At 44.0% G+C, this 23,466-nt stretch overlaps 1 protein-coding gene across 3 annotated transcripts in view; it reads right to left on the bottom strand.

Annotated features, from left to right (window-relative positions):
• The window catches only part of LOC139643412 (ral GTPase-activating protein subunit beta-like), an 81,299-nt gene that overhangs the window by 54,355 nt on the left and 3,478 nt on the right, over positions 1-23,466 (bottom strand). For all 3 annotated transcript variants that reach the window (XR_011695077.1, XM_071518550.1, XM_071518551.1), the window contains exons 4-14: positions 20,787-20,953; positions 19,533-19,719; positions 18,009-18,140; positions 16,110-16,276; positions 15,555-15,602; positions 13,621-13,668; positions 11,792-11,839; positions 11,147-11,298; positions 10,852-11,053; positions 7,930-8,077; positions 1,840-2,004 (exon numbers count right to left, since the gene is read on the bottom strand). Coding sequence is in view for 2 of the 3 variants with exons in the window: in XM_071518550.1 (XP_071374651.1) it covers positions 1,840-2,004; positions 7,930-8,077; positions 10,852-11,053; positions 11,147-11,298; positions 11,792-11,839; positions 13,621-13,668; positions 15,555-15,602; positions 16,110-16,276; positions 18,009-18,140; positions 19,533-19,719; positions 20,787-20,953 (1,464 nt within the window). In the remaining variant the exon portion in view is untranslated. The remainder of the gene's footprint in view (positions 1-1,839; positions 2,005-7,929; positions 8,078-10,851; positions 11,054-11,146; positions 11,299-11,791; positions 11,840-13,620; positions 13,669-15,554; positions 15,603-16,109; positions 16,277-18,008; positions 18,141-19,532; positions 19,720-20,786; positions 20,954-23,466) is intronic.

Raw genomic sequence — 23,466 nt, 5'->3', positions numbered from 1 at the left:
AAATGATGGAATTAATAGTTTTAAAAAGTAATCTGGGATTGTTCTGATTCTCTTAAATGAGACGGGAAAATATTGTGTTCTCACTTCTTTTCATGATGTCATAACTGCAATAGAAAATAGGTCAGAGAATTCAGAAGTAAAATTGTTATTGCATTTTGGAGGATAATAAATAAGTGCACAGAAGACAGAGGGATGGCTCAGAGTAGTCAAAGGGAGGACCCCCACCCCCCGACCCGAGGATCAAGGCCTATTTAGAAAGATAAAATTAGGGGGATATGCCTTGATGACATGGCTATCTGAGTCAACCTACTTTTCCATTAAAAACATAAAATTGTTCGATTGAGTTGTATGCATCACCCTCAAGTAAATAAATGCATTTTCACGCTCATCAGACGCAAGCGGATCCAGCAAAAATAGACCAGATGCGGAAAAAGAACGGAGCGGCAGAAACTGCCGTGCGGGTTCCGGACGTCCTCCGTGCCGCTACCGCAACGCATCGGCACCCGGTGGACATCGCAGCGCCGAGTCACACGGGTCGAGCCGTACCGCATCTGGTGGACATCAGGCTCAACATTCCATGTGTGTTCTACATGTCACGATACGGGACGATACAGACAGTGATTGGTCAGGAACAGGAGCGAGTACAGTTTGAACCACAACTAGATTGTCTAGTATTACTAGTATTAGCAGTAGTACTAGTATTAGCAGTAGTAGTACTAGTATTTGCGGTAGTAATAGAATTAGCAGTAGTAGTAGTATTTGCAGTAGTAGTAGTATTAGCAGTAGTAGTACTAGTATTTGCAGTAGTAATAGAATTAGCAGTAGTAGTAGTATTTGCAGTAGTAGTAGTATTAGCAGTAGTAGTACTAGTATTTGCGGTAGTAATAGAATTAGCAGTAGTAGTAGTAGTATTTGCAGTAGTACTAGTATTAGCAGTAGTAGTACTAGTATTTGCGGTAGTAATAGAATTAGTAGTAGTAGTAGTATTTGCAGTAGTACTACTATTAGCAGTAGTAGTACTAGTATTTGCGGTAGTAATAGAATTAGCAGTAGTAGTAGTATTTGCAGTAGTAGTAGTATTAGCAGTAGTAGTACTAGTATTTGCGGTAGTAGCATTAGTATTAGCAGTAGTAGTACTAGTATCAGCAGTAGTAGTATTATTAGCAGTAGTAGTATCAGCAGTAGTAGTACTAGTATTTACAGTAGTAGTAGTATTAGCAGTAGTAGTAGTATTTGCAGTAGTAGTAGTATTAGCAGTAGTAGTAGTATTACCAGTAGTAGTAGTATCAGCAGTAGTAGTAGTATTAGCAGTAGTAGTACTAGTATTAGCAGTAGTACTACTATTAGCAGTAGTAGTAGTATTTGCAGTAGTAGTATTATTAGCAGTAGTAGTAGTAGTATCAGCAGTAGTAGTACTTGTATTTGCGGTAGTAGTAGTATTAGCAGTAGTAGTAGTATTTGCAGTAGTAGTACTAGTATTTGCGGTAGTAGTAGTATTAGCAGTAGTAGTAGTATTTGCAGTAGTAGTAGTATTAGCAGTAGTAGTATTAGCAGTAGTACTAGTATTAGCAGTAGTAGCAGTATCAGCAGTAGTAGTATTATTAGCAGTAGTACTATCAGCAGTAGTAGTACTAGTATTTGCGGTAGTAGTAGTGTCAGCAGTAGTAGTACTAGTATTTGCGGTAGTAGTAGTATTAGCAGTAGTAGTAGTAGTATCAGCAGTAGTAGTACTAGTATTTGCGGTAGTAGTATTTGCAGTAGTAGTAGTATTTGCAGTAGTCGTAGTATTAGCAGTAGTAGTAGTATTTGCAGTAGTAGTAATATTTGCAGTAGTAGTACCTGTCAGGCAGTACGTTCTCCAGCGCTGAGACGAAGGAGGGAAGCAGCACATTGACTCCTTTCAGGTCACAGCAGAACAGAGAGGAGGAGTTGAGGAGGATGGAAGCCAGAACAGGACAGAACACCTCCGACATCTGGAGACCCTGCAGGAGAACCAGGTAGAACCTGAGGGAGGAGAGGACAGAAGGAGAGAGGAGAGACAAGGAGAGAGGAGGACAGACGAGGAGAGAGGACAGAGGAAGAGAGAGGAGGAAAGGAGAGAAAATGAAAGGATGACCCTCGTACCCTCGCGGTACGTTTCCCCTAGACGTACGAAACTTGGTAGGCACATGTATCATGTCCAGACTTAAAAAAAAGTCAATTGGTACCATGCCCCAAACCCAACAGGAAGTCCGCCATTTTGAATTTATTGTGACATTTTTGTGCATTTTTGGTGATTTTTAAGATGTTGACAAATTTATTTATTTTCAGGATAAAACCCCTTGAGATGTACCATCTCGTTTTCGTGATTTGCAGGGGTCGTACTTTAATGAACTCCTCCTAGGGGGTTAATCAGATCCACGTCAAACTTGGTCAGCGTGTATAAAAGACCTTGATGATGAAAAGTTATCAAAAGCTTGAGTTTTCGTCACACGGCGTGGGCGTGGCAAGGCGTCGAATTTCCATGTTTCACCACGAAACAGGAAGTGGTTTGTAACTGGACTGTACATGGTCAAATCTGCCCCAAACTTCACACGCTTGTTAAGTGTCCCGGCCTGAAGACATCTACATGCTGATATTCAGTTAGCGCCACCTACTGGCCACAGGAAATGACATGTTTTATACTTTGCTGTACTCCTCCTAGCAGGTTGACCAGATCCACCTCAAATGTGGTCAGAAAAGCCTTGAGACCTTGATGATGCTTTCATCGAACGGCGTTGCCATGGCAGCATGGCGAATTTCGATGTTTCGCCATGAAACAGGAAGCTGCGTTAACTTGAATGTACATTGTCCAATCTGCACCAGATTTCATATGCTGGACCAGAGTCCTGGCCTGAGGACATCTACATGTCAATTAGGAGTCATAGTCATTGCGCCACCTACTGGCAACAGAAAGTAAGCCTTGTGTGACAATCATCATTTGATTTACATGGAATTTTCATGGTGTGGGCTACGTCAACCGGTCGGTGTCCGGTAATGTCGCCACGGCTGCGGCACACCCCGACGTATGCGAAGGTGCGAGGGCCCGATCATCACTGCTTGCAGCTTTAATTATTGATTATTATTATTATTGATGAAGGATTCGGAGGTGTATTTTCATCACTATTGTTTTCAATTCACATGCATTTTCACCACATATACCTTTGTCATTTAACTTTTGTTATCCTTCCACCCCTCACGTTCTAACTAGTGCATTGCAAACTGACACATTTTCCCAAGTAATAATAATAATACATTCAATTTGTAATGCACTTTTCATTAGAAGCAAATCTCAAAGTGCTACAGAGGAAAAGAAAGAGAAAAAAAACAGGAGCATAAAAACCGATAAAAATGAACCAACAGCAAAGAAAAGTTAAAAGCGACACAAAGGAAAAAAGGACTGATTAAAAAGGAAAAGATAATAGACAATGCACAAAGACAAAGATAAAAAAAACAGCACAAATTTAAGGAAAGGCTTTGTTAAAAAGGAAGGTTTTTAGGCCCCTTTTAAAAGCATCAATAGTCTGTGGTGCCCTCAGGTGGTCAGGGAGAGTATTCTACAGACGAGGTGCAGCCGAGCAGAAGCCCGATCCCCCATGGTGCGGAGCTTCGTCCTGGGGGGATGGAGAAAGTTGTTATTTCTGGATCGCAGGTTACGTGAGGAGGTTTGTGCTGTGAGCAGTTCTGTGAGGTAGGGAGGGGCATTTCCATGGATGCTCTGATGCGTTAGCAGAGATATTTTGTATTCTACCCTGAAGGACACCTATATGCCATCAATTTGCCAGGGACTGCTGTCATAATCTGGAGTAGGGGTTATGTCATTGTTTTATTATTTGTCTGTGCTTATGTGCTTTTGTCTGTGCTTATGTGTTTTTGTCTGTGCTTATGTGTTTATGTGCTTATGTGCTCTTGTATGTTTTCTTTTAATGTTCTTTATATACCATCAACCTGCCAGGGATTGCTGTCATAATCTGGAGTAGGGGTTATGTCATTGTCTTATTATTTGTCTGTGCTTATATGCTTTTGTCTGTGCTTATGTGTTTATGTGCCTATGTGTTCCTGTATGTTTTTCTCTTAATGTTTTTATATGCCATCAACCTGGCAGGGACTGCAGATGAAAACTAGCCTGTACGGCTAAATCTGGCACTTTTACATGATGTACTTAAGTACTCATGTTAATTAATGTGCATTGTCCCTTCTTAAATAAATAAACAAACAAACAAACAAACAAACAAGGAGACAGGAAGCCAGTGTAGTGAATGTAGGATGGGTGTGATATGTTCATGTTTTCGCACTCTCATCAGGATCCTAGCAGCACTGTTCTGGATGTATTGGAGCTTCTGGAGGCTCCTGCTAGGAGACCCGATGAGAAGTGCGTTGCAATAGTCCAGCCTTGAGGAGACAAAGGCATGGACGAGTTTCTCCGCGTCTGACAGGCTAAGTGTGGGACAGAGTTTGGAAATGTTCCTGAGGTGGTAGGAGGAGGTCTTGCACAGATGTTTGATATGGGCGTCAAAGGTCAAGTGAGGGTCGAACCTAACGCCCAGGTTGGATACTGATGAGGAGAGGGGAATGTCTTGGCCAGAAAATGTGATGCGAGTTATGGGAGATGACTGGACCTGGTGTGGGGTGCCAACTAAGATAGCCTCAGTTTTGGAGCTATTTAGCTGCAGGAAGTTGTGTTTCATCCAGGCCCTTATCTCCTCAAGGCAGGTGGTTAGTGATGATGATGATGATGATGACGGCGATGACGATGACGACGACAAGGCTGCTGAGGGGGTTGGGACAGTTTTTAGGTATAGTTGTGTGTCGTCTGCGTAGCAGTGGAATGATATTCGATGCGGGCTAATGACACGGCCAAGGGGGAGTGTGTACAGGGAGAACAGGATGGGGCTGAGGACCGACCCTTGAGGGACACCACAGGTGACAGGGTGTGTCCGGGACTTTGCACCTCCCAAGAAGACATACTCAGTTCTTCCAGACAGGTAGGACTGAAACCAGTTCAGGACAGAGTCAGAGAGTCCGATGGTGCATTGGAGGCGCTTAAGGAGGATGCCGTGATCGACAGTGTCAAACGCTGCAGTCAGATCAAGGAGGATCAGGAGAGATGGGGAGCCAGCATCAGCCGCCATCAGCAGGTCATTTGTAACCCTGACCAGAGCTGTTTCAGTGTTGTGAGCGGAACGGAAGCCAGACTGGAACTTCTCAAAGAGGTTGTTGAATTTTAGATGGTCCTGAAGCTGAGCAGCAACCACTTTTTCCAGCACCTTGGACAGAAATGGGAGATTGGAAATGGGCCTGTAACTGGCAAGAACTTCTGGGTCTAGGGTGGGTTTCTTGAGAAGGGGTCTGATGACAGCAGTTTTTAGAGCTGGTGGAACATGACCAGCCTGGAGGGAGTGGTTTATGACTTGGGTGATCAGGGGACATAGAGCACAGATGCTTGATTTTACCAGGTCCGTGGGAAAAGTGTCCAAGGCACAGGTGGAAGGTTTCATCTTGCGGATGATGTCCTCAACTTCTCGCTGTGAGACTTCAGAGAAGCAGCAGAGATGCTGGGAAATCCCAGGCTGTGGGTCAACAGTTGGGACAGGCAGAGAGGAGGAGTTGGAGAGAAGACAGCAGATGGTGTCGACTTTTGCCCTGAAAAAGTCAATAGAACTGTTGCACTGCTCCTCTGTGTTTTCGGTGAGTAGGCCTTTTGGTGTTCTTGATAGGCTAATCTGTGAACAGTGAGCCCAGAAATTCTGAGACGCCGCTCAAGTACACGCCCAGCTGCCTTCATTTTCTGCAGTTCGCAGGTGAACCAGGGGGCTGAGTGTGAGAAGATGACTGCTTGAGTTTTGACAGGGGCATGGAGATCCAGGACACTGCTCAGGGTTTTATTGTAAAAATCCACCGATTCACTAGCTGATGAAAAGTTTGCAGATGAGATGTGCTGGAGGTCCAAAGTCATGATGTCTGGGTTGATGTTTTACAGGTTTCTGAAACACATTTGGTGCTTGGGCTTGGTATGGTGAGACAAAAATTGCAGCTCCATTGAAATTACCTTGTGATCAGACACACCCAGATCATACACCAGCAGGTTGCTAATGGGGGCAGAGTCAGTGATGACCAGGTCAAGCGTGTGCCCCCTGGTGTGTGTGGGGACATCAACATGCTGTTTTAGGTTGAGACAATCCAATAGTTGTAGAAACTCAGCAGCAGAGTGGCAAGAGGGGGTGTCGACGTGAATATTGAAATCTTCAAGAATGACAATATTGGCAGATGTGGTACAGAGTGAAGTGAGAAGTTTGTGCATCTCTGAGATGAAGGCTGAGTTTGGTTTGGGTAGCCGGTAGATGAGAAGTATTGTCATGGGGTAGGGGGGTTTGCATTTGAGTGCAAGGCATTCAAAGGAGGACAGCTCAGGCAGAGGTAGGGGGGACAATTTCAACTCATTTCGGTGTATAATAGCTATGCCACCACCACGACCAGTGCTGCGGGCTTTCTCCAGGTAACTGTAGCCAGGGGGACAGGCTTCATTTAACACAGAGTAAACCTCTGGCTGATGCCAGGTTTCAGTAAGGCACATGAAGTCAGTCCTCTTGTCCAAGATGTGGTTATGTATAAGACAGGATTTATTTGTGAGGGATTGTGTGTTAAAAAGTTCTATTTTGAAGTTTGATGGAACGGTGGGTAGGAGTCTCTGTAGAGGCCGCAGTAGACTGAAATCCACTCCACGTTTTCTGTCCTGTTTGGTGCGTAGAGGTCTCGCGGTGTTTCCAACAATGACGTGGAGATTTGTTTTGCTTCCGCCATTGAGCTCAAAACTACAGCACGATCCTCTGTGGCTGTAACGGAATCTGTTCCTTAGAATCCCAAGTAGATGACAGCAGGTCAGAGCTTCTTTACTGATGGTAACGGTAGAGTTTTGAAGTCTCCATAGTTGTAAAGCTGTGTATGAGATCATGGTTGGCGCAGTAAAAACCAAAAGCTCTGCAGTGTGTGTGCTGGCGATAGTGTCAGCCACAGGCTGGCTAGCGTTGACTGATGTCACTTCACAAGACCGAAAGAAGCTCCAAAAGCACACAAAAAGTCACAAGCAATGGAAAAATAAGTCAATGAATAAACCCAAAGTCAATGAGTGAACAATCACAGACGATGGGGGGGAGAAACCATTGAATCCAGGGCGTGGAGCCGGTCAGCGTCAGGCTGTGGAACCTCTGTATTGAGAAAGCTGGAGAAATCCGGGAGACGATCAAAGTAAGACTGTAACACACACTTGGCTTAAAAAGGGAAAAAATCACAAAAGCATAAAAATGTAAAATAACTGCAGCAGGTATTCACAGAGAGTAGATACCACAAAATTGCAAAAAAAATATCTCAGAGAGGAGTGGAGCAGCTGCCAGTATGCGCCAGCGTTCCCTCCGTGTAGCTTCCTGGACCCGCAGGTGACAAATAGTAGTGTTCCCCACAGTGTATCCTATGTGGTTTACCGGCTCTGCCACTAATATTCTGCCATGCCTATGAGTCTTTATATGACTCTGAAGTTGTGCCATACAGCTCTGGGTACTGTGACACCAGCATGATGACGTCCTCCATTGACGCCATGATTGTTGTTGTTGTTGTCACACCATTAGCCAGCAGATGTGGTTCCACCGTAGCAAGAGGCAAAATTTCAACACTGTTCAACTTTGGCAGCAGGTGGAAAAAATGAGCGCGCTCACAAAGATGACAGGCGCTCTGCATCTCTCTTGCTGCTGACACCAAACTGCTGTGTGTACAGCGAACATGATAATAAAATAAATGACCTTAAGAATGGCAGTCAGGCAGACAGGTAGACAGACAGGTACTTGGACAGGTAGACAGACATACAGGTAGACAGACAGGTACCTAGGCAGGCAGACAGACAGGCAGACAGACAGGTACCTGGACAGGTAGACAGGCAGGATGTCCTCTCCAGTCTTCTTGCAGGTAAAGATCCTGCACAGCGTCCCGCAGGCTTCAGCTCGGCCGGACTCCCAGCTCTCTGGAAACTCACTGACATCAAACAGAGGATTGGACGCTACAGACTGGACTGGTAGAGAGACACAGACAGAAAGACGGAGAGAGAGAGTAAGTCAGTGTGATACAGCCTGGTAGAGACAGACAGACAGACAGACAGACAGACAGAGGGAGAGACAGACAGAATGGAAAAATTATGAGCAAAAATGATGAGCTCTTAAACTTTTTTAGTGATTCATAGTGTTTTCACTGAAGGAATATACTGTCCGGGATATTAGACAGATTGAGCCAGAGGTATCTCTGAGCCACAACTGTGAGACCCATAATCCTGCTGTAGCCTGGTTAGAGCAGCAGGTGGACCTCATGGCGAAGTCTAGAACAGTGCGGATCTCCTTCCACAGCTCAGTGATAGGCTCCCCACACTCCAAGGCTTTCCCGGCGTCCGCCTGCAGCTCAGCCACATATGCCATAAACTTAGAGACTGTAATCTGTGCACAGGCTACTTGGGCTGCAGATTTATAGATTTTATCCAAAATCTGCGCCGAAAACCTGGGATGCTTATGAGGGAGCATAGGCATGGAGGAATAGCCTGCATTGGCATCAGGCGCCAAATAGCCAGCTATGGAGGGTTCCACCTTGGGGCAGGTGAGGCACCCTGACTCCATTGTCCTCTTCATCTCAGTGAACGCATTAAACCCACCCAACAGTACTCTGGCCTCATATGGGTGGTCACATGTCTTTTTAATGTCAGTATAGCAGTCATTAAAACAGGGGAAGAGACTGTTTCACTGCTGCGTGGGTAGCAGGGAGGAAGTTGCCCTGCATCCTGTTAGACTCCTCGCTAGCAGTTGGTACAGGCCAGTCGAGTCAGAGTCGGAGAGCGGCTCGCTGGCATATGTTCAAAAACAAGCCTCCGGCTGTAGAAGAGCCCTGTGCACCGCTCCCGGCAGCAGCTTGAGTCTGAGTCAGGGTTAGGGTTAGGGTGACTCATCCTCATCTCCGCCATCAGAGTGGTCGCTGGTAAGGTCTTCCACTCCAGCGTCTATGCTCTCCTCCTCTGAGAGCGCCAGGTGAACAGCATCCACTCAACCCGATTCAATTGCGGGAATCGGTGTTATCCGTATCTGTGCATCCGTATTGTCACACTGTGCTCACTGTTAATTAGGTCAGATAGCGGTGGCTACAAGTTATGCATATCAGCCGGCTCGAAATTCAGCATTATAAAATCTAAACTTTTCTGAAGGGTTCTGACATCCAGGTGGGTGCAATGGGGGTATGCGCCTGGTTCCAACAGAGCCAGACACATATATCTAGTACAGGCAGAGTGAGTGTCCTTCCTCTCAATAGAATAGCCGCAGCCATTAGGGCAAGGCCAACGTTTGGGCCCTCCCTTGGTCTGAGGTCTATCCATATCGAGCGGGGACACACGCTCTCCCAACATGCCCCCAGTTAGCCGAAGCGACCAGGTAGCTTATTAGCTGCGATAGCTAGGATGGGGGTATTTCCAGCACAGCATACTAGCTGTAATGCTAGCGCTGGAAGGTAATGATATGCTCATTAGTGGGCGGGAAAACTATTCCGGGTACGGTTCCAGTGAGCCGAAGTGACTGGTTAGCCTACTAGCTGAAAAGCTAGCGCTGGAGGATAACGTTGTATTCGACCGGGCAAAGAGCTATTCTAGGCACGGTACCAGAGTGCTGGGGCTGCCGGTGACCACTAGCTGCTATAGCCAACGCCTGAGAATAGAATGCCAAGCCGAAAAGTGAATAATCTGTGAATACACAGTGATGCCTCATGAAGGTAGATGAAAAATCTCCTTCGAATTGAAGCACACAAGCCGCTGAATACCCACAGGTAATAACGTAGTGTATCTAGATAGGGCTATCAAGCGAGTCTTGAAGAGCTAAATTGTGATGAAAGGAGGCCAGCAAGGGTTATTATACCCCTGGGGGAGGGAGGGGCTCCCGAGGTGCTGGGCAGTCCTTTCTGCCTGAAAGGCGTGTATAAGGACTTCAAGCCAATCGCATTGGAGATGCTGATCCCATAGAGGAGTTGTGTCGAACGGAGTTGACTGGAAGAGAACCCCCAGCAGCAGCTGCAGCTCAACCAGAAGGCTGTGAGACTGTTCACCAGGAATATCAAAGACACTTCAGATGAGATACTTCAGACACCTCAGCATCTCACACCAACAACAGAATAACCAGCTACTGTAACTTCAGGAGCTCCATCAAACTGGAGCAACCGCTACCAGGCCAACCCACCTCCACCTACTGAACTGAACCACCTCCACCTACTGAACTGAACCACCTCCACCTACTGAACTGGACTTAACTCTACCACCTCCACCTACTGAACTGAACCACCTCCACCTACTGAACCCCCTCCACCTAGTGAACTGAACCACCTTCAACTTATATAAGGTAGATACATAAGGAGTATATAAAGTATGGAGTATATAAGGCAGATACATATAAGGCAAGACATAATGTACAGTGAGCCGCTCATTATCACAAAATAAGCCTTAAATGGTGAATCAAGACTTCAATGCAAAGGGGCACGCTGTACATTAACCGGTTTATTACATGGATACTTACCAAAGAAATTAATAATCTGACATAAAATACTGATTTAAAAAGACAAGATAAAGTAATTTACAAGCTTTGGCTAAAAGTGAAAAGATGAGCTGTCTGTTAGCTGTCTGTTTAATAATGTTTAATAATAATAAAGTATATGTATTGTTTAATAATAATAAAGTATATGTATTGTTTAATAATAATAAAGTATATGTATTGTTTAATAATAATAAAGTAAATGTAGTAAATACTGTACAGACAGTACAGAACTCACCAGGCACACTGCTGTCTCTCCAGTTCAGTCGGACGTGGACCAGCGCAGCATCAAACAGCCACTGGCCAAACAGATTGAGGACTGAGTTGACCTTTGACCTGGAGGGGGAGGGAAGGGGTCTGGAGGGGCTGGACAGAGGGGGGGGGAAGGGGGGGGGTTGCTGGGAGGAAGACTTCCAGTGTTGGGAGGATGAAGATGAAGTCTGGAGAGGAGAGAGGAGATCAGTTCAATCTGAGCTGTTCTGATTTGCTTCACAGAAAATCGACTTCCTACTCCCCCCCACCCCCACCCTTACCATTGACGGCTTGCTGGTTGCCTTGGCAACAGTAGTTGGTTTTTGTCGTCTGTTGTGTGGAGGGGTGGTGTTGGTGGAGGGAGGGCCACTGGGCATGCTCAGTCTGGCCACTGGAGTCGGAGGGGCACTGTCAGAACGAGGGCGAGAAATACCTGAAGATAGGAGAGGAGGAGAGGAGAGGAGAGGAGAGGAGAGGAAGAGAGGAGAGGAGGAGAGGAGAGAAGAGGAGAGGAGAGGAGAGGAAGAGAGGAGAGGAGGAGAGGAGAGGAGAGGAGAGGAGAGGAGAGGAGAGGAGAGGAGAGGAGGGATGTGAACACAGCCTTCACCAGTCCAGTGGACTGAATCAGAATCAAACATTTCTACTTCATTCAGCATGGATCAAACCAAACCCTGCATTTTGATTGGCTGAAAGCTTGTCATTACATCATGGATCAAACCAAACCCTGCATTTTGATTGGCTGACAGCTTGTCATTACCACATGGATCAAACCAAACCCCACTTTGATTGACAGACTGACACTGATGCCTGATGGAAACTGTGACAGACTCAAGGCATTCATTGATCCACCAATCAGCTTTCTCACTGCCGACCAAATCCACCAATAGCCATTGAGCTCCCTGGTGATTGGCAGGGAGCTAAAGTACCATAGGAGGGGAGGCGCTCTCTGAAATTGCTCCTGGTCACAGCGACACCTGGGAGGAGATGGAGTGAAAATCAAACAGCCTGAAACAATCTGGAAATCTAAATGTCCAAAAACACATGATCATTCAACCCATGAAATTAAGACAGGATTCTGTTTTCATTTTTAAAAACAAATAATTACTAAACTTCTAATTTAATATAAGCAAGCGACCCTTCTTTGACTTTGGAGATTGTGAGAGCATTGGAATACAGAAGAGCTTGTTATCCAACCCCATAAATATATAAATAAATAATATAGATATATAATAGATATACTATAATGTATAATAAATACATAGATCAGATTTCATCCATCAGCTCAGTAACTAATCTGAACGCAGGAAGAAGGTTCCACTGTTCCACAAAGCAGTCAGGCTTATTTCAAAGAGTCAGGCTTATTTCAACGAGTCGGGCTTATTTCAGCGAGTCAGGCTTATCTCAGCGAGTCAGGCTTATTTCAACGAGTCAGGCTTATTTCAGCGAGTCGGGCTTATTTCAGCGAGTCGGGCTTATCTCAGCGAGTCGGGCTTATCTCAGCGAGTCGGGCTTATCTCAGCGAGTCGGGCTTATCTCAGCGAGTCGGGCGTATTTCAACGAGTCAGGCTTATTTCAGCAAGTCAGGCTTATTTCAGCGAGTCAGGCCTATTTCAGCAAGTCAGGCTTATTTCAAAGAGTCAGGCTTATTTCAGCAAGTCAGGCTTATTTCTGGAAATTTGGCACATAATTTTTAAATGCACTATAAAAATATTTTATGAGAATTATAATACACTATGATCCTTGCAAAAAAAAAAAATGTCCGTGAGTGACCAGCAATTATGAAGTATTATGATACTTGACCTTATAAGTCATTATAAAATGCTTTATAATGTGTTATGATTACTGTTATAAATCATTATGAATATTTATGATTTATAACTGTAATTATACAGTGCTATAAACAGATTATAATGCATTATAGACATGGGCGTCATAGAAAGTGTTACTGTTTTTTCTTCCGGTGACAAAAATGTAACTTGCTAAACTGAAACCACAAAAAAATCAAAGCAATATACAGGTTACATTATGAGAATTAAAAAAGTTGTTACTTTGGTCCATTTCAATATGTGATGTCATCCTGCAGGTGTCCTCGCCTCGTGTCCATATAAGGAGTGTGATCCTGTTTTTGGCGTGTGATTCATCTCCCCTTTGTAGCAGTTATCCCAGATGATTTAATGTGGGATTGACTGATCAAATCCTGATCGACAAAGCCTGAGCTCACCTGATAAGATCATTTGATACGGCACGTGTCCAATTATCCTGGATTGTTTAAGCCACGGACGTGAAACTGGACCCTGGTCTTGCAGTTTCCCGCCTGTTGCTGGTTCCTGCTCATCACACAGCTGGGTCATCTCATCTCATCTCATCTCATCTCATCTCATCAAGGCCCTGTCTACTACAGCCAGCTCTTTCTCAGTCTTCTTTTCAGTTCATCAGACCGCTTTACTTCTGCAGCTGCCTGCTGGTTTGCCAAGTTATTAGCCTGTAGCCAAGTTTGTCTGTCTAGTTTTTAGTTTTATCTGCCAAGTTGTTTTTGCCTGTCTGCTGTATCACTTCATCTATCATCCAGTAAAACCTGTTAATCCTACATCTGCCTCCGTGAGTGTGTCTGCTCCTGAGTCTCAATCTGTCTGTCACAAGTCTGGTCTGGTACTTGTCTGGTACTAGTCTAGTCTGGTCAGGTCTGGACCTAATGACAGGCGTCTCTCAACCTGATTAGAGTTAGTCTGGGTTAAACCCTGTGAGTCCGGTTTACCTAGAGAAGGCAGTCTGTCTCTGACATGGATCCTTGTTGCTGTCACTCCTACAGACACAAAACAACAGCAACAGCAACAACAACAACAACAACAGCAACAGCAGCAACAGCAGCAACAGCAACAGCAGCAACAGAGGAGCAGGTGAACCACAAGGAGACAGAGGGAGAGAAACCAACAGAAAACCCCAGAATGAGTCAAGCTCTGATCAGCAGAGTCTGGTGAGTTGAAGTGATCAGATGTGACACGAAGAAACATTCATGTTTTAGCAAGCTAACGTTGGTGTTAACCCAGGCTGTCAGTCTCACTTTTAAGCAGGGTGCATCACCATGGTAACAAAGGATGCACAGCTAACCTGCTCCGGAGCAGATTATGTTCAGGCTTTCAGATCCAAACATACAAAAAGCAATTTAACTAACTACCCTAACCCTAATTCCATTTAACCACAACCCCAAATGGGATTATCTCTCCTAGTGGACAGACAGTAAAAAGGCTCTTCACAGGAAACCCACTCTGGCTATTATATTACTATTTGATGGCACTCACTGCTTGAGTGTCTTTTTCTTTGTAGAGCTTTGAATTTAAGAAATTGACAAATAAATTCATTCAGTCATTAAAGAGGGATTCTTTGGGGAAACTTTGGGGAATGATGCGTCTCATTGCTGTCTTTTGCCAATTTCAAAATTGCACTGATTTGCCTAAGAGGGTTAGGTTGGTTGCTTGTAGATATTTACCCAGAGCCCTGACCACAACTGTTTCAAAGAACAGAAGGGCTTTTTATCAGAGCTATCCAGGTTAGGCACAGGCCATCCAACGTATTAGGGTTAGGTTAGAGGTTAGAGGGGCACCACAATGTTTAATTGTACATTTTGCATCATATCTTGGACACCAATGAATGGCTCCTCCTCTTCCCCTTTTGATGCCACATACAATCAAAAAACATGAGGTAACATATTTTCTACTTCTTGCCCCACTAAACTCCGCATCATTCATGGGGAAGACACTGTTTACGGTTTACTTGCTCTTGAGACAAAAACACAAATGTTCGTAATCCATTTCTTTGTGATACTTCCCATTTTTAGCCTAAGTAGCATGTTGAAATTGCCAGTGGCATATGTTTATATAACCGCACAATACACACAGTCTACTTTATTGTTTTTTTTTCTACTTATTGTATTGCTTTTTTTATATTCTAGTTGTGTGTTTATATTCTATTTCTTTTTCCCTGCTGACTCCTATTACCTTCTGCTGCTCCAATGACCAAATTTCCCCACAAGGATCAATAAAGTTTCATCTTATCTTAAATCCACTGGTCTGGAGTTGTCCATGTTGCATGTTATTTGCTATTTGTTACAAACCCTGCCCCTTTTAAGTGAATGTGCTCAAAGCTGATTGATAAATCCTGACAGAGCCAGGTGATAACCAGCATGGAGAGACCGGTTAGCCAAGACCAACTGGTCCAAAAAATCTATACTGGTCTTAACAGAACTTACCGTTCATTATCAATAGACACTGTAGAGCCTGTACCTCCCGTTCATTATCAATAGACACTGTAGAGCCTGTACCTCCCGTTCATTATCAATAGACACTAGAGTCTTGATCATGTTCTCAGATGCTGATTCGGTGTTTCAGACAGAAAAACAGAAGAGTGTAACAGCGTAGAACAGTGTAGTATAGTTAGTCCCCTATAGTGTACTATAGTGTATTAGAATGTATTGTAGTTTATTATAGTGTATTATAATGTATTGTAGTTTATTATAGTGTACTATAGTGTATTATAGTGTATTGCAGTATTATAGTGTATTGTAGTTTATTATAGTGTATCATAGTGTATTGTAGTTTATTATAGTGTACTATAGTGTATTATAGTGTACTGCAATTTATTATAGTTTATCATAGTGTAATACAGTGTATCATAATGTCAGTGCAGTAATACCATGGTTGGGCAGTAGCAGCTCTGGCTTTCTGTTGGCCACATTCAAACCTGGAGAGAAGAAGAGTTAGAGGAAACATCCAGTCACACATACTCTCCTAACTCCTCCTAACTCCACCTAACTCCTCCTCCTAACTCCTCCTCCTAACTCCTCACTCCTCCTAACTCCTCCTCTAAACTCCTCACTCCTAACTCCTCCCCTCATACCTCCTAACTCCCTCTCCTAACTCCTCCTCCTCAATCCTCTTAACTCCTCTAAACTCCTCCTCCTAACTCCTCCCTTCATTCCTCCTAACTCCTCCTCCTAACTCCTCCTACCTACTCAATTCTTCCATACTCCTCTCACTTCTCCTCACTCCTCCTGTCCACTCCAAACTCCTCCCATCTCCCCTAAACTCCTCCTGCCCACCTTAAACTAGAACAGAAGCTTGTTGAGGTTCCAGTAAGATCAGCCAGACTCAGAGGGTAAAACAGTGATAGAGATCAGGCTAGGGGTCAGGGGTCAAGGGTCAGATCTAGAGCTTAGGGGTTAGAGTCAGGGGTCAGGGGTCATCATACCCAGGAAGGCATCGACCAGATTGCTGACTCCTCTCATGGCTCTGAAGAAGATGTAAGGCAGCTGTTTGAGGCAAGGCTGCTGGAGGCCATCTGCCTCTCCTAACTCCTCCTCCTGGAACTGAGGAGTAGAACCGACAATCGCCGGGTTACTGAGATCCACCGGGTTACTGGGAGAGAGAGAGAGAGAGAGAGAGAGAGAGAGAGAAGGAGAGAGAGAGAGAGAGAGAGAGAGAGAAAGAGAGAGAAAGAGAGAAAAAACACATTGACTAAAAAAAATTTAAAAAAAAAGGAACCTAGGGTGCAGTCTTTGAAAACTATAAACGTTGTTTTGCAAAACACGACACTCACAGTATAATCATAGCGGTGTCAGTTATTTTTGGAGACAGTGGCATTCTTCTGGCTCTCGTTTTTGCTGCATTCACGGAGGGAGATGCGCCTGGCAGGCTTTACATGTGGATTTGTTTACAAAACTGTAGCAAACTCTAAGCTATTGCAGGGTAAACAGATGCAAACACAGACTTCTAGCTAGCCAGCTACAGTTTTACGTGTGATAAAACAGTGAGAATAAAAATGTAGTAAAGTAAAATAAAATTATATACGTATATGTATACATACATACACGTATATACACACATACATACACACACATAATAACATTAAAAATAAAAACCCTAACCCGTAAAAGGAAGGTTAGTGATAAGATAATTGGAAGAGGTGGGTTTTCAACTTCCTTTGAAAAATGCCTTCTGTCTGTGCCTCTGTTCCCTAGTTTTGTACCATAATAACTGAAGCAGGCCTGATCAGTAGTTTTAAATCTCACACGAGGTACAGTCAGTAATTTTTCAGAGGAGGATCTTAGAGGGCGAGCTGGGGTGTAAAATGACAGACAATCAGATATACAGTATATAAGGGTGCTAAACCATTAAGAGCTTTGTAGATAATTAACAGAACTTTAAAATCAATTCTAGCTGACACAGGGAGCCAGTGCAAGTCATATAAGACTGGTGTTATGTGGTCCCTTATTTTTGTCTTTGTTAAGACCCTGGCAGCAGCATTTTGAATAACCTGGAGCTGTGCAATTGCTGCTTTTGGCAGGCCAGTATAAAGTGCATTGCAGTAGTGAAGGCGACGGGTTATAAAAACATGAACAAGCTTCTCTACGTCCTGTTGAGCAAGAAATGGTCTAACTTTGGCAATATTACAATTACAATTACAACAATTACAATTTCACATTTGGCAGACGCTTTTATCCAAAGCGACTTACACATGAGATTTGCATACAACACAAGCAAGTTTCTAGATAGGAGAGAACAACGAGAGTAAGTGCTATAGAGCTAAGTTCTGGTCCAACAGGACATAGGTGCTACGAGGGAGTGCTACAAGGTAGTGCTATGAGGTAATGCATAGAGTGCATCAAAATTTTTATTTTTTTTTTTTATGAAAGGAGGTATTCGCTAAAGAGCGTAAATGAAAAAAGGCCGTCTTGGTCAAATAATTAAAATGTGCTTTGAAATTAAAACCAGAGTCTAAAATAATCTCAAGGTTTCTTATTTTTTTTAAAAGATTTATTTTTATGCTTTATTCGACAGAGAGAGGGGAGGACATGCAGCAAATTGACCACAGGTCGGATTCGAACCTGGCTCGCTGCGGGAAGGACCGAGCCTTATGGTACGCGCTCTACTCGGAGAGCCACCGGGGCGCCCCGTCAGACCACTTTAAAAGCTGACATACTAATATGTATGATATGTATAATCAAAAGTATGTTTGATGATAATTTACTGTACATCTCCTTGAAAAGGCTAGATGGAATGGGGTCAAGAGAACAGGCTGAAGACTTCATAGATGAAACAATTATGAAACACAAATATCACTGGAGGTGTGTGTGTGTGTGTGTGTTACCTGAGCATGTGTAGGAATCTGAACCAGGTCTGGCGGATGCACTCGTTGTCCATGTCTGCTGGGATCAGAGCAGCATCTTCTTCTGGGACTTTAAGTGGAGGGAAGGATGGACCGTAGGTTAACAGCAACAATCTGCAAGGTCAACAAGACAGAAAAATATCATCATGTTTAAAATGTGATGGAAAGTTGTGTGGGATTACAGACCACAGCTAAACCCAACAGTCAGCCCAGTGTATGATGGGTCTTTTCCACTGCAGGCTTAAAGCCCAGGAACCTTAGCCTAGGAACATTCGGCCCTGGAACACTTTGGCTAGGAACACTTAGCCCTGGAAAACTTAGCCTAGGAACACTAGGCCCTGGAACACTTAGCCCTGGAACACTTAGGTTAGGGACACTAGGCCCTGGAACACACAGCCCTGGAACACTTAGGTTAGGAACACTCGGCCCTGGAACACTTAGCCGTGGAACACTCGGCCCTGGAACACTTAGCCGTGGAACACTTAGGTTAGGAACACTAGGCCCTGGAACACTCAGCCCTGGAACACTTAGGTTAGGAACACTAGGCCCTGGAACACTTGACCCTGGAACACTCGGCCCTGGAACACTTTGGTTAGGAACACTCGGCCCTGGAACACTCAGCCCTGGAACACTTAGGTTAGGAACACTAGGCCCTGGAACACTTGGCCCTGGAACACTTGGCCCTGGAACACTTCGGTTAGGAACACTCAGCCCTGGAACACTTGGCCCTGGAACACTTGGCCCTGGAACACTCGGCCCTGGAACACTTCGGTTAGGAACACTCAGCCCTGGAACACTTCAGCCCTGGAACACTTCGGTTAGGAACACTCGGCCCTGGAACACTTAGGTTAGGAACACTCGGCCCTGGAACATTTGACCCTGGAACACCTAGCCATGGAACAGCACTACTACTAGTGCTACATTGTCCTTCCAGACAGCACTGGCCTAGGCTTATCACCATAGTTACCAAGTCAGTAACCTTGATTCAACTAGCTAGCATTTAGCCAGCTATCTGTAATGACATCAAGCTATTCGGTTAAAATAAAGTGCATTGTTATTGTTATAGTGCCAACATGAAGGACATCTGATATATAAGCAAGCATGAGCTTTACTCATATGTTTCTGATCATCTCAAACACACAATGTCACTATAGGCTACTATGAAAGAAAGAAAGAAAGAAAGAAAGTCTTTTTCAAACTGTCCATTTTGGGTCTTGCAGACTGGCAGCAGCTCCCCAGTCTTTAATAAAAGGCACTGGCCATTTGGAACGAGCAGTTTCACCTAGATGTCAGCTGCGCTCCGCTGGTGGACTGGAGGCTGGACTCTTTCCTTATACGTTACCCTTAAACATAAGGCCTATGGGTTGTTAAGGGTTAATTAGCATAAAAAGGCCTTAGTAAAGGTTTAACTGGATTTAAGTAGGCATAGCTAACACTTCCAGTTGGGGTTATTACCTGGAGCAGTGACAGCTTTACTAAGGTGAAGGTAAGGATATTACTGTTTACCTGGAGGTTAAGGCGGTGATGGCTCTGCTCCACTGCTCCACCACTGCAGGCTGGTGCCTCCAGGTCGCTAACATCTCCCTGGCTGTCTTCCAATATGGCGGTGTGGGGAAACAGTGAGCACAAGCCAGAAGCCAAACTTCAAACAGAACTGCCATCAACTTGTCAGCTAGCTTCTCTGCTACTCCACCTACACACAGAGAGACAAAGAGACAGAAACAGGGAGTCAGCAGAAAGTACATGTGTAAATCTAGAACTGTAGCTCCTAGACCTGATCCTCCTCCCTCCTGCTCCTCCCTCCTGCTCCCCTGCTCCTCCCTCCTGCTCCTCCCTGTTACTGTCAGGCAGATGTGACGGTTCTGCTCCTCCATACTGAGGCTGTCAGAACGAATTTCAATATTCGAAATTCAGTGAAATGTCAATAAATCATAAAGTCCCGACCTGCCCGTCGAGTGCGTCAAAAGCAGTATTGTTTGTTTTTTTTTACAGCCTTTTGAACAGAACACATCACTGGCTTCTCAGACTTTTAACTCTGGGTAGAATCTCTCTTAGGTTTCTGCATTGTAAAAGACAAGTGAATTTACAGTGGTTCAGAAAACTTTTAAATAAAAGCCTATTTGAGAGCCTTATTTATAAATAAATAATCTTTTGGCATTTAAAGTTCTGCGTGGTCTCCCATCTTTGTCACATACATGAGCCGGTCTGTGACGGTGCAGGACTGGACTGTGATGTAATTAAGTCTTCCTCTGACAGATTGCATATCATTCTATCAGTAACGTCAGGAGAGGAAGCCAGCAGAGGGAACCGTGTGTAGAAGAGGTTGTGTTATGGATAACAAGAAGTGTACAATTCACAATTTCTGTCAACCTTTGAAGAAAAAAAAAACATACATAAATCAACGTTTGGAGGAATCTCTGAGCTGGACTGTGAAACATTTCAATTATTCATCTAGGAATTTTCATCTTGAATTTAGAATTGCTTTCCAAATTCAATATTCAGAAAAATAAACACATTTGTGATTATTCAGAGGCGGAGCTCCATCCAGAACATCGTTGGGGTCTGATTATATTATATTATTATATTATAATATTATTATATTATATTATATTATATTATATTATATTATATTATTAATATATTATCATTGGTGCCTTGTTGTGGACTTTTGCTCGGTGGGAGTGAGCAGGGGTTGCAGTGATTGGCAGACTGGCAGTGGTGGGCGATGCCAACATAAAAACAGTGCAGTGATTGGCTGACCTGCAACAGTGGGTGGGGCCAGCATGGTGTGGTTGATGCGAAGCAGGAAGAGCAGCAGACTTTCCCAGGTGTCTCTGCTTATCACAGCACTCTCTCTGGCCAACTTCTGAACTGCACACAACACCTGCTGGCAAAGTCTGAAGTGCACCGGACTGTAATGCTCTGTTCTGAAAGAGAGAGAGAGAGAGGGAGAGAGAAGGAGAAAGATGGAGAGAGAGACAGAGAGAGAGAGAGAGGGAGGGAGAGAGGGAGGGAGAGAGAGACAGAGAGAGGGAGAGAGAGGGAGAGAGAGAGAGAGAGCGAGGGAGGGGGGGGGAGAGAGAGAGAGAGAGAGAGAGAGAGAGAGAGCGGGAGACCTTCTTTAACCAGCCCTTTATTGGCACAGATGTTTACAGTTAGAGATCAAAAACAAGACATTTCAAAGGATAAAAATGGGTAAAACCAAATCACACATACATAAATACAAACCCCCCATACACCCACGTTTCTTTCAACAACATTGCACCATTTAACATGGAAACAGCAGAAAATATATAAATAAATAAATAAATAAATAACAGCATTACTTGACTTAACTTTGTCATCTTTTGCCTTCCCCCAAAAAGCCAAGAGTAGTAAATCTTGGACTACTGTCAAAACTAAATACACAGAGAGAGAAGAAAATCAAAACCTGCAAAGGAGAAGTGGTTTGACAGAGAATGTGATTCCTATCGAAAGGTGTTAAGGACGCTCTCTAACAAAAAACACAGAGAGCCTGCCAACCAGGAGCTGCGCCACGCATACTCAACGACCCTGACAGCATATAAGAAGCTCCTATCACAGCACTCTCTCTGGCCAAGAGAGAGAGAACAAAAAGGAAACACACATGAATGCTAAATTAAGTCAAATTGAAGAGGCCATTAACACCAACCTTTTCTGGGACTTGTATAGAAAATTTGATAACCCCACATCACAACTAACCATTCAAAATGGAGCAATCTGGAAGGATTATTTTGAAAAGCTCTACAAGAACTTTGAAGCCAAGGATCTCAATATCAGATCCAAGTAGAGCAAAAACTAGAGAATTTAGAAAAAACGATTAGGCCATACCAGAATCCCGTAGATTATCCAATCACGATGAGTGAAATAAAAAATCAAATCAAGACCCTTAAATCAAACAAATCCTATGGACCTGATAACATCAGGCATAAGTCTCAAGTCAAGTCCCAAGTCTAAATTTAGATTACCAAGTCAAGTCTATGTCATTAATGTCAAGTCTCAAGTCAAAATGTAGAACAGCAAGTCAAGTCAGAACAAATCAAGAGTCCAGTATCAATTTAATATCTTAAAGAAAACTAAATATCTAGGACTTTTCAATGCAATATGGTTTTAATAGGATAAAAACTTGGTAAGAGCATCATGAGTTTGATTTCTATAATCAGTTTCAACTTCAGTAAATTCAATCATTCCATACAAATTCAGAAAACAGAATTTAAATTCAGTCGTCTGCTGGAACAAATCTCATCACTTTCAATCTAAGTCATTTACACAAACACAAGATCTCAAGTCAAGACTTTAGAAACCTTTTCAAGTCACCAGAACCCATGTCAGAGTCAAGTCCCAAGTCACCACAACCCAAGTCAAGTCAAGTCCCAAGTCACCAGAACCCAAGTCAAGTCAAGTCCCAAGTCACCAGAACCCAAGTCAAGTCTCAAGTCTTCTCTTCATGCATCAAGTCAAGTCTCAAGCAATTAAAATTGTGACTCAAGTCTGACTCAAGTCCAAGTCATGTGACTCAAGTCCCCACCTCTGCTGCAAGTCTCCTTTCTTAGGCAGGAGAGTAAGGACAGCCCTCCTGCAACTCAGTGGCAATCACCCTCTAATCAAACTGTCTCTAATTTCCTGATATCAACAGTTTAAAAAGAGAAGCTGAGCTGAGCTGTACAATGACAAGAAACTTTAGGAACCTTCTAATCTTCATGAGAGAGCAGCTACTCTCTGAATCAGCCTGCACCTGAGAGGCGGAGGCAGAATCTGCATCACTGTCACTGTCATCTGTTTTCTCCTCCGGTAAAGAAGATGGGAGCTTCGTTTCTTTGGAAGCTTTTTTTGCTTCAGAACTATTTGGTCTGCCTTCTGTAGGTTTCCTTTTAACAGACATTTTCATAAGATCGTCATCCAGTGTCACATCTTCCTCCTCCACTAAAGTTAGAGCTCCACAGAGCGCGCTGACTTTTGAATGGATTCACCAGAAAACGATCAATTCAACTTTATTTCAATGAGGGAGAACGCGTCCGTCAGCCATCAAGAATTGAACCTCTGCGATTTTTTCGCTTGGACGCAGCCATCGGACGCAACGCATCGCAGACGCAACGCGAGCAGTGGAGCATCTTTCAGTGCTGGTAAAGGAACAATTCCTCCGATGGCCGTGAGACAGCCTCTGCCATTCTGGCAGCTGTCTGTCCTGCCTGCTAGTCTTTTTATGTCGCCCAGCCTGTTTGCTTTGCTCGGTTCTCTCATTATTCCCAGCAACCTCATTCTGCCCCTGCCCTACTTGCTCAGCTTGTCCATTCTCCTTATCATGCTCCTGAACCTTTGATTGAATCTTTAATGCTCACCCTGGATTACAGCACCAGTAAAAACGTTAATATTCGATACGACTTTCGATACTGTGGCAAAAAGGATAGCATTCTACAAAGAT

This window comes from Centroberyx affinis, unplaced genomic scaffold (assembly GCF_046629955.1).
Source record: "Centroberyx affinis isolate AG114_WGS23_722 - 3 ecotype Tasmania unplaced genomic scaffold, CSIRO-AGI_Caff_v1 ptg000598l_1, whole genome shotgun sequence".
In the NCBI taxonomy this organism is placed as follows: Eukaryota; Metazoa; Chordata; class Actinopteri; order Beryciformes; family Berycidae; genus Centroberyx; species Centroberyx affinis.
Note: the sequence above shows the minus strand (reverse complement) of the source record. Positions and strands in the feature narration are given on the sequence as shown.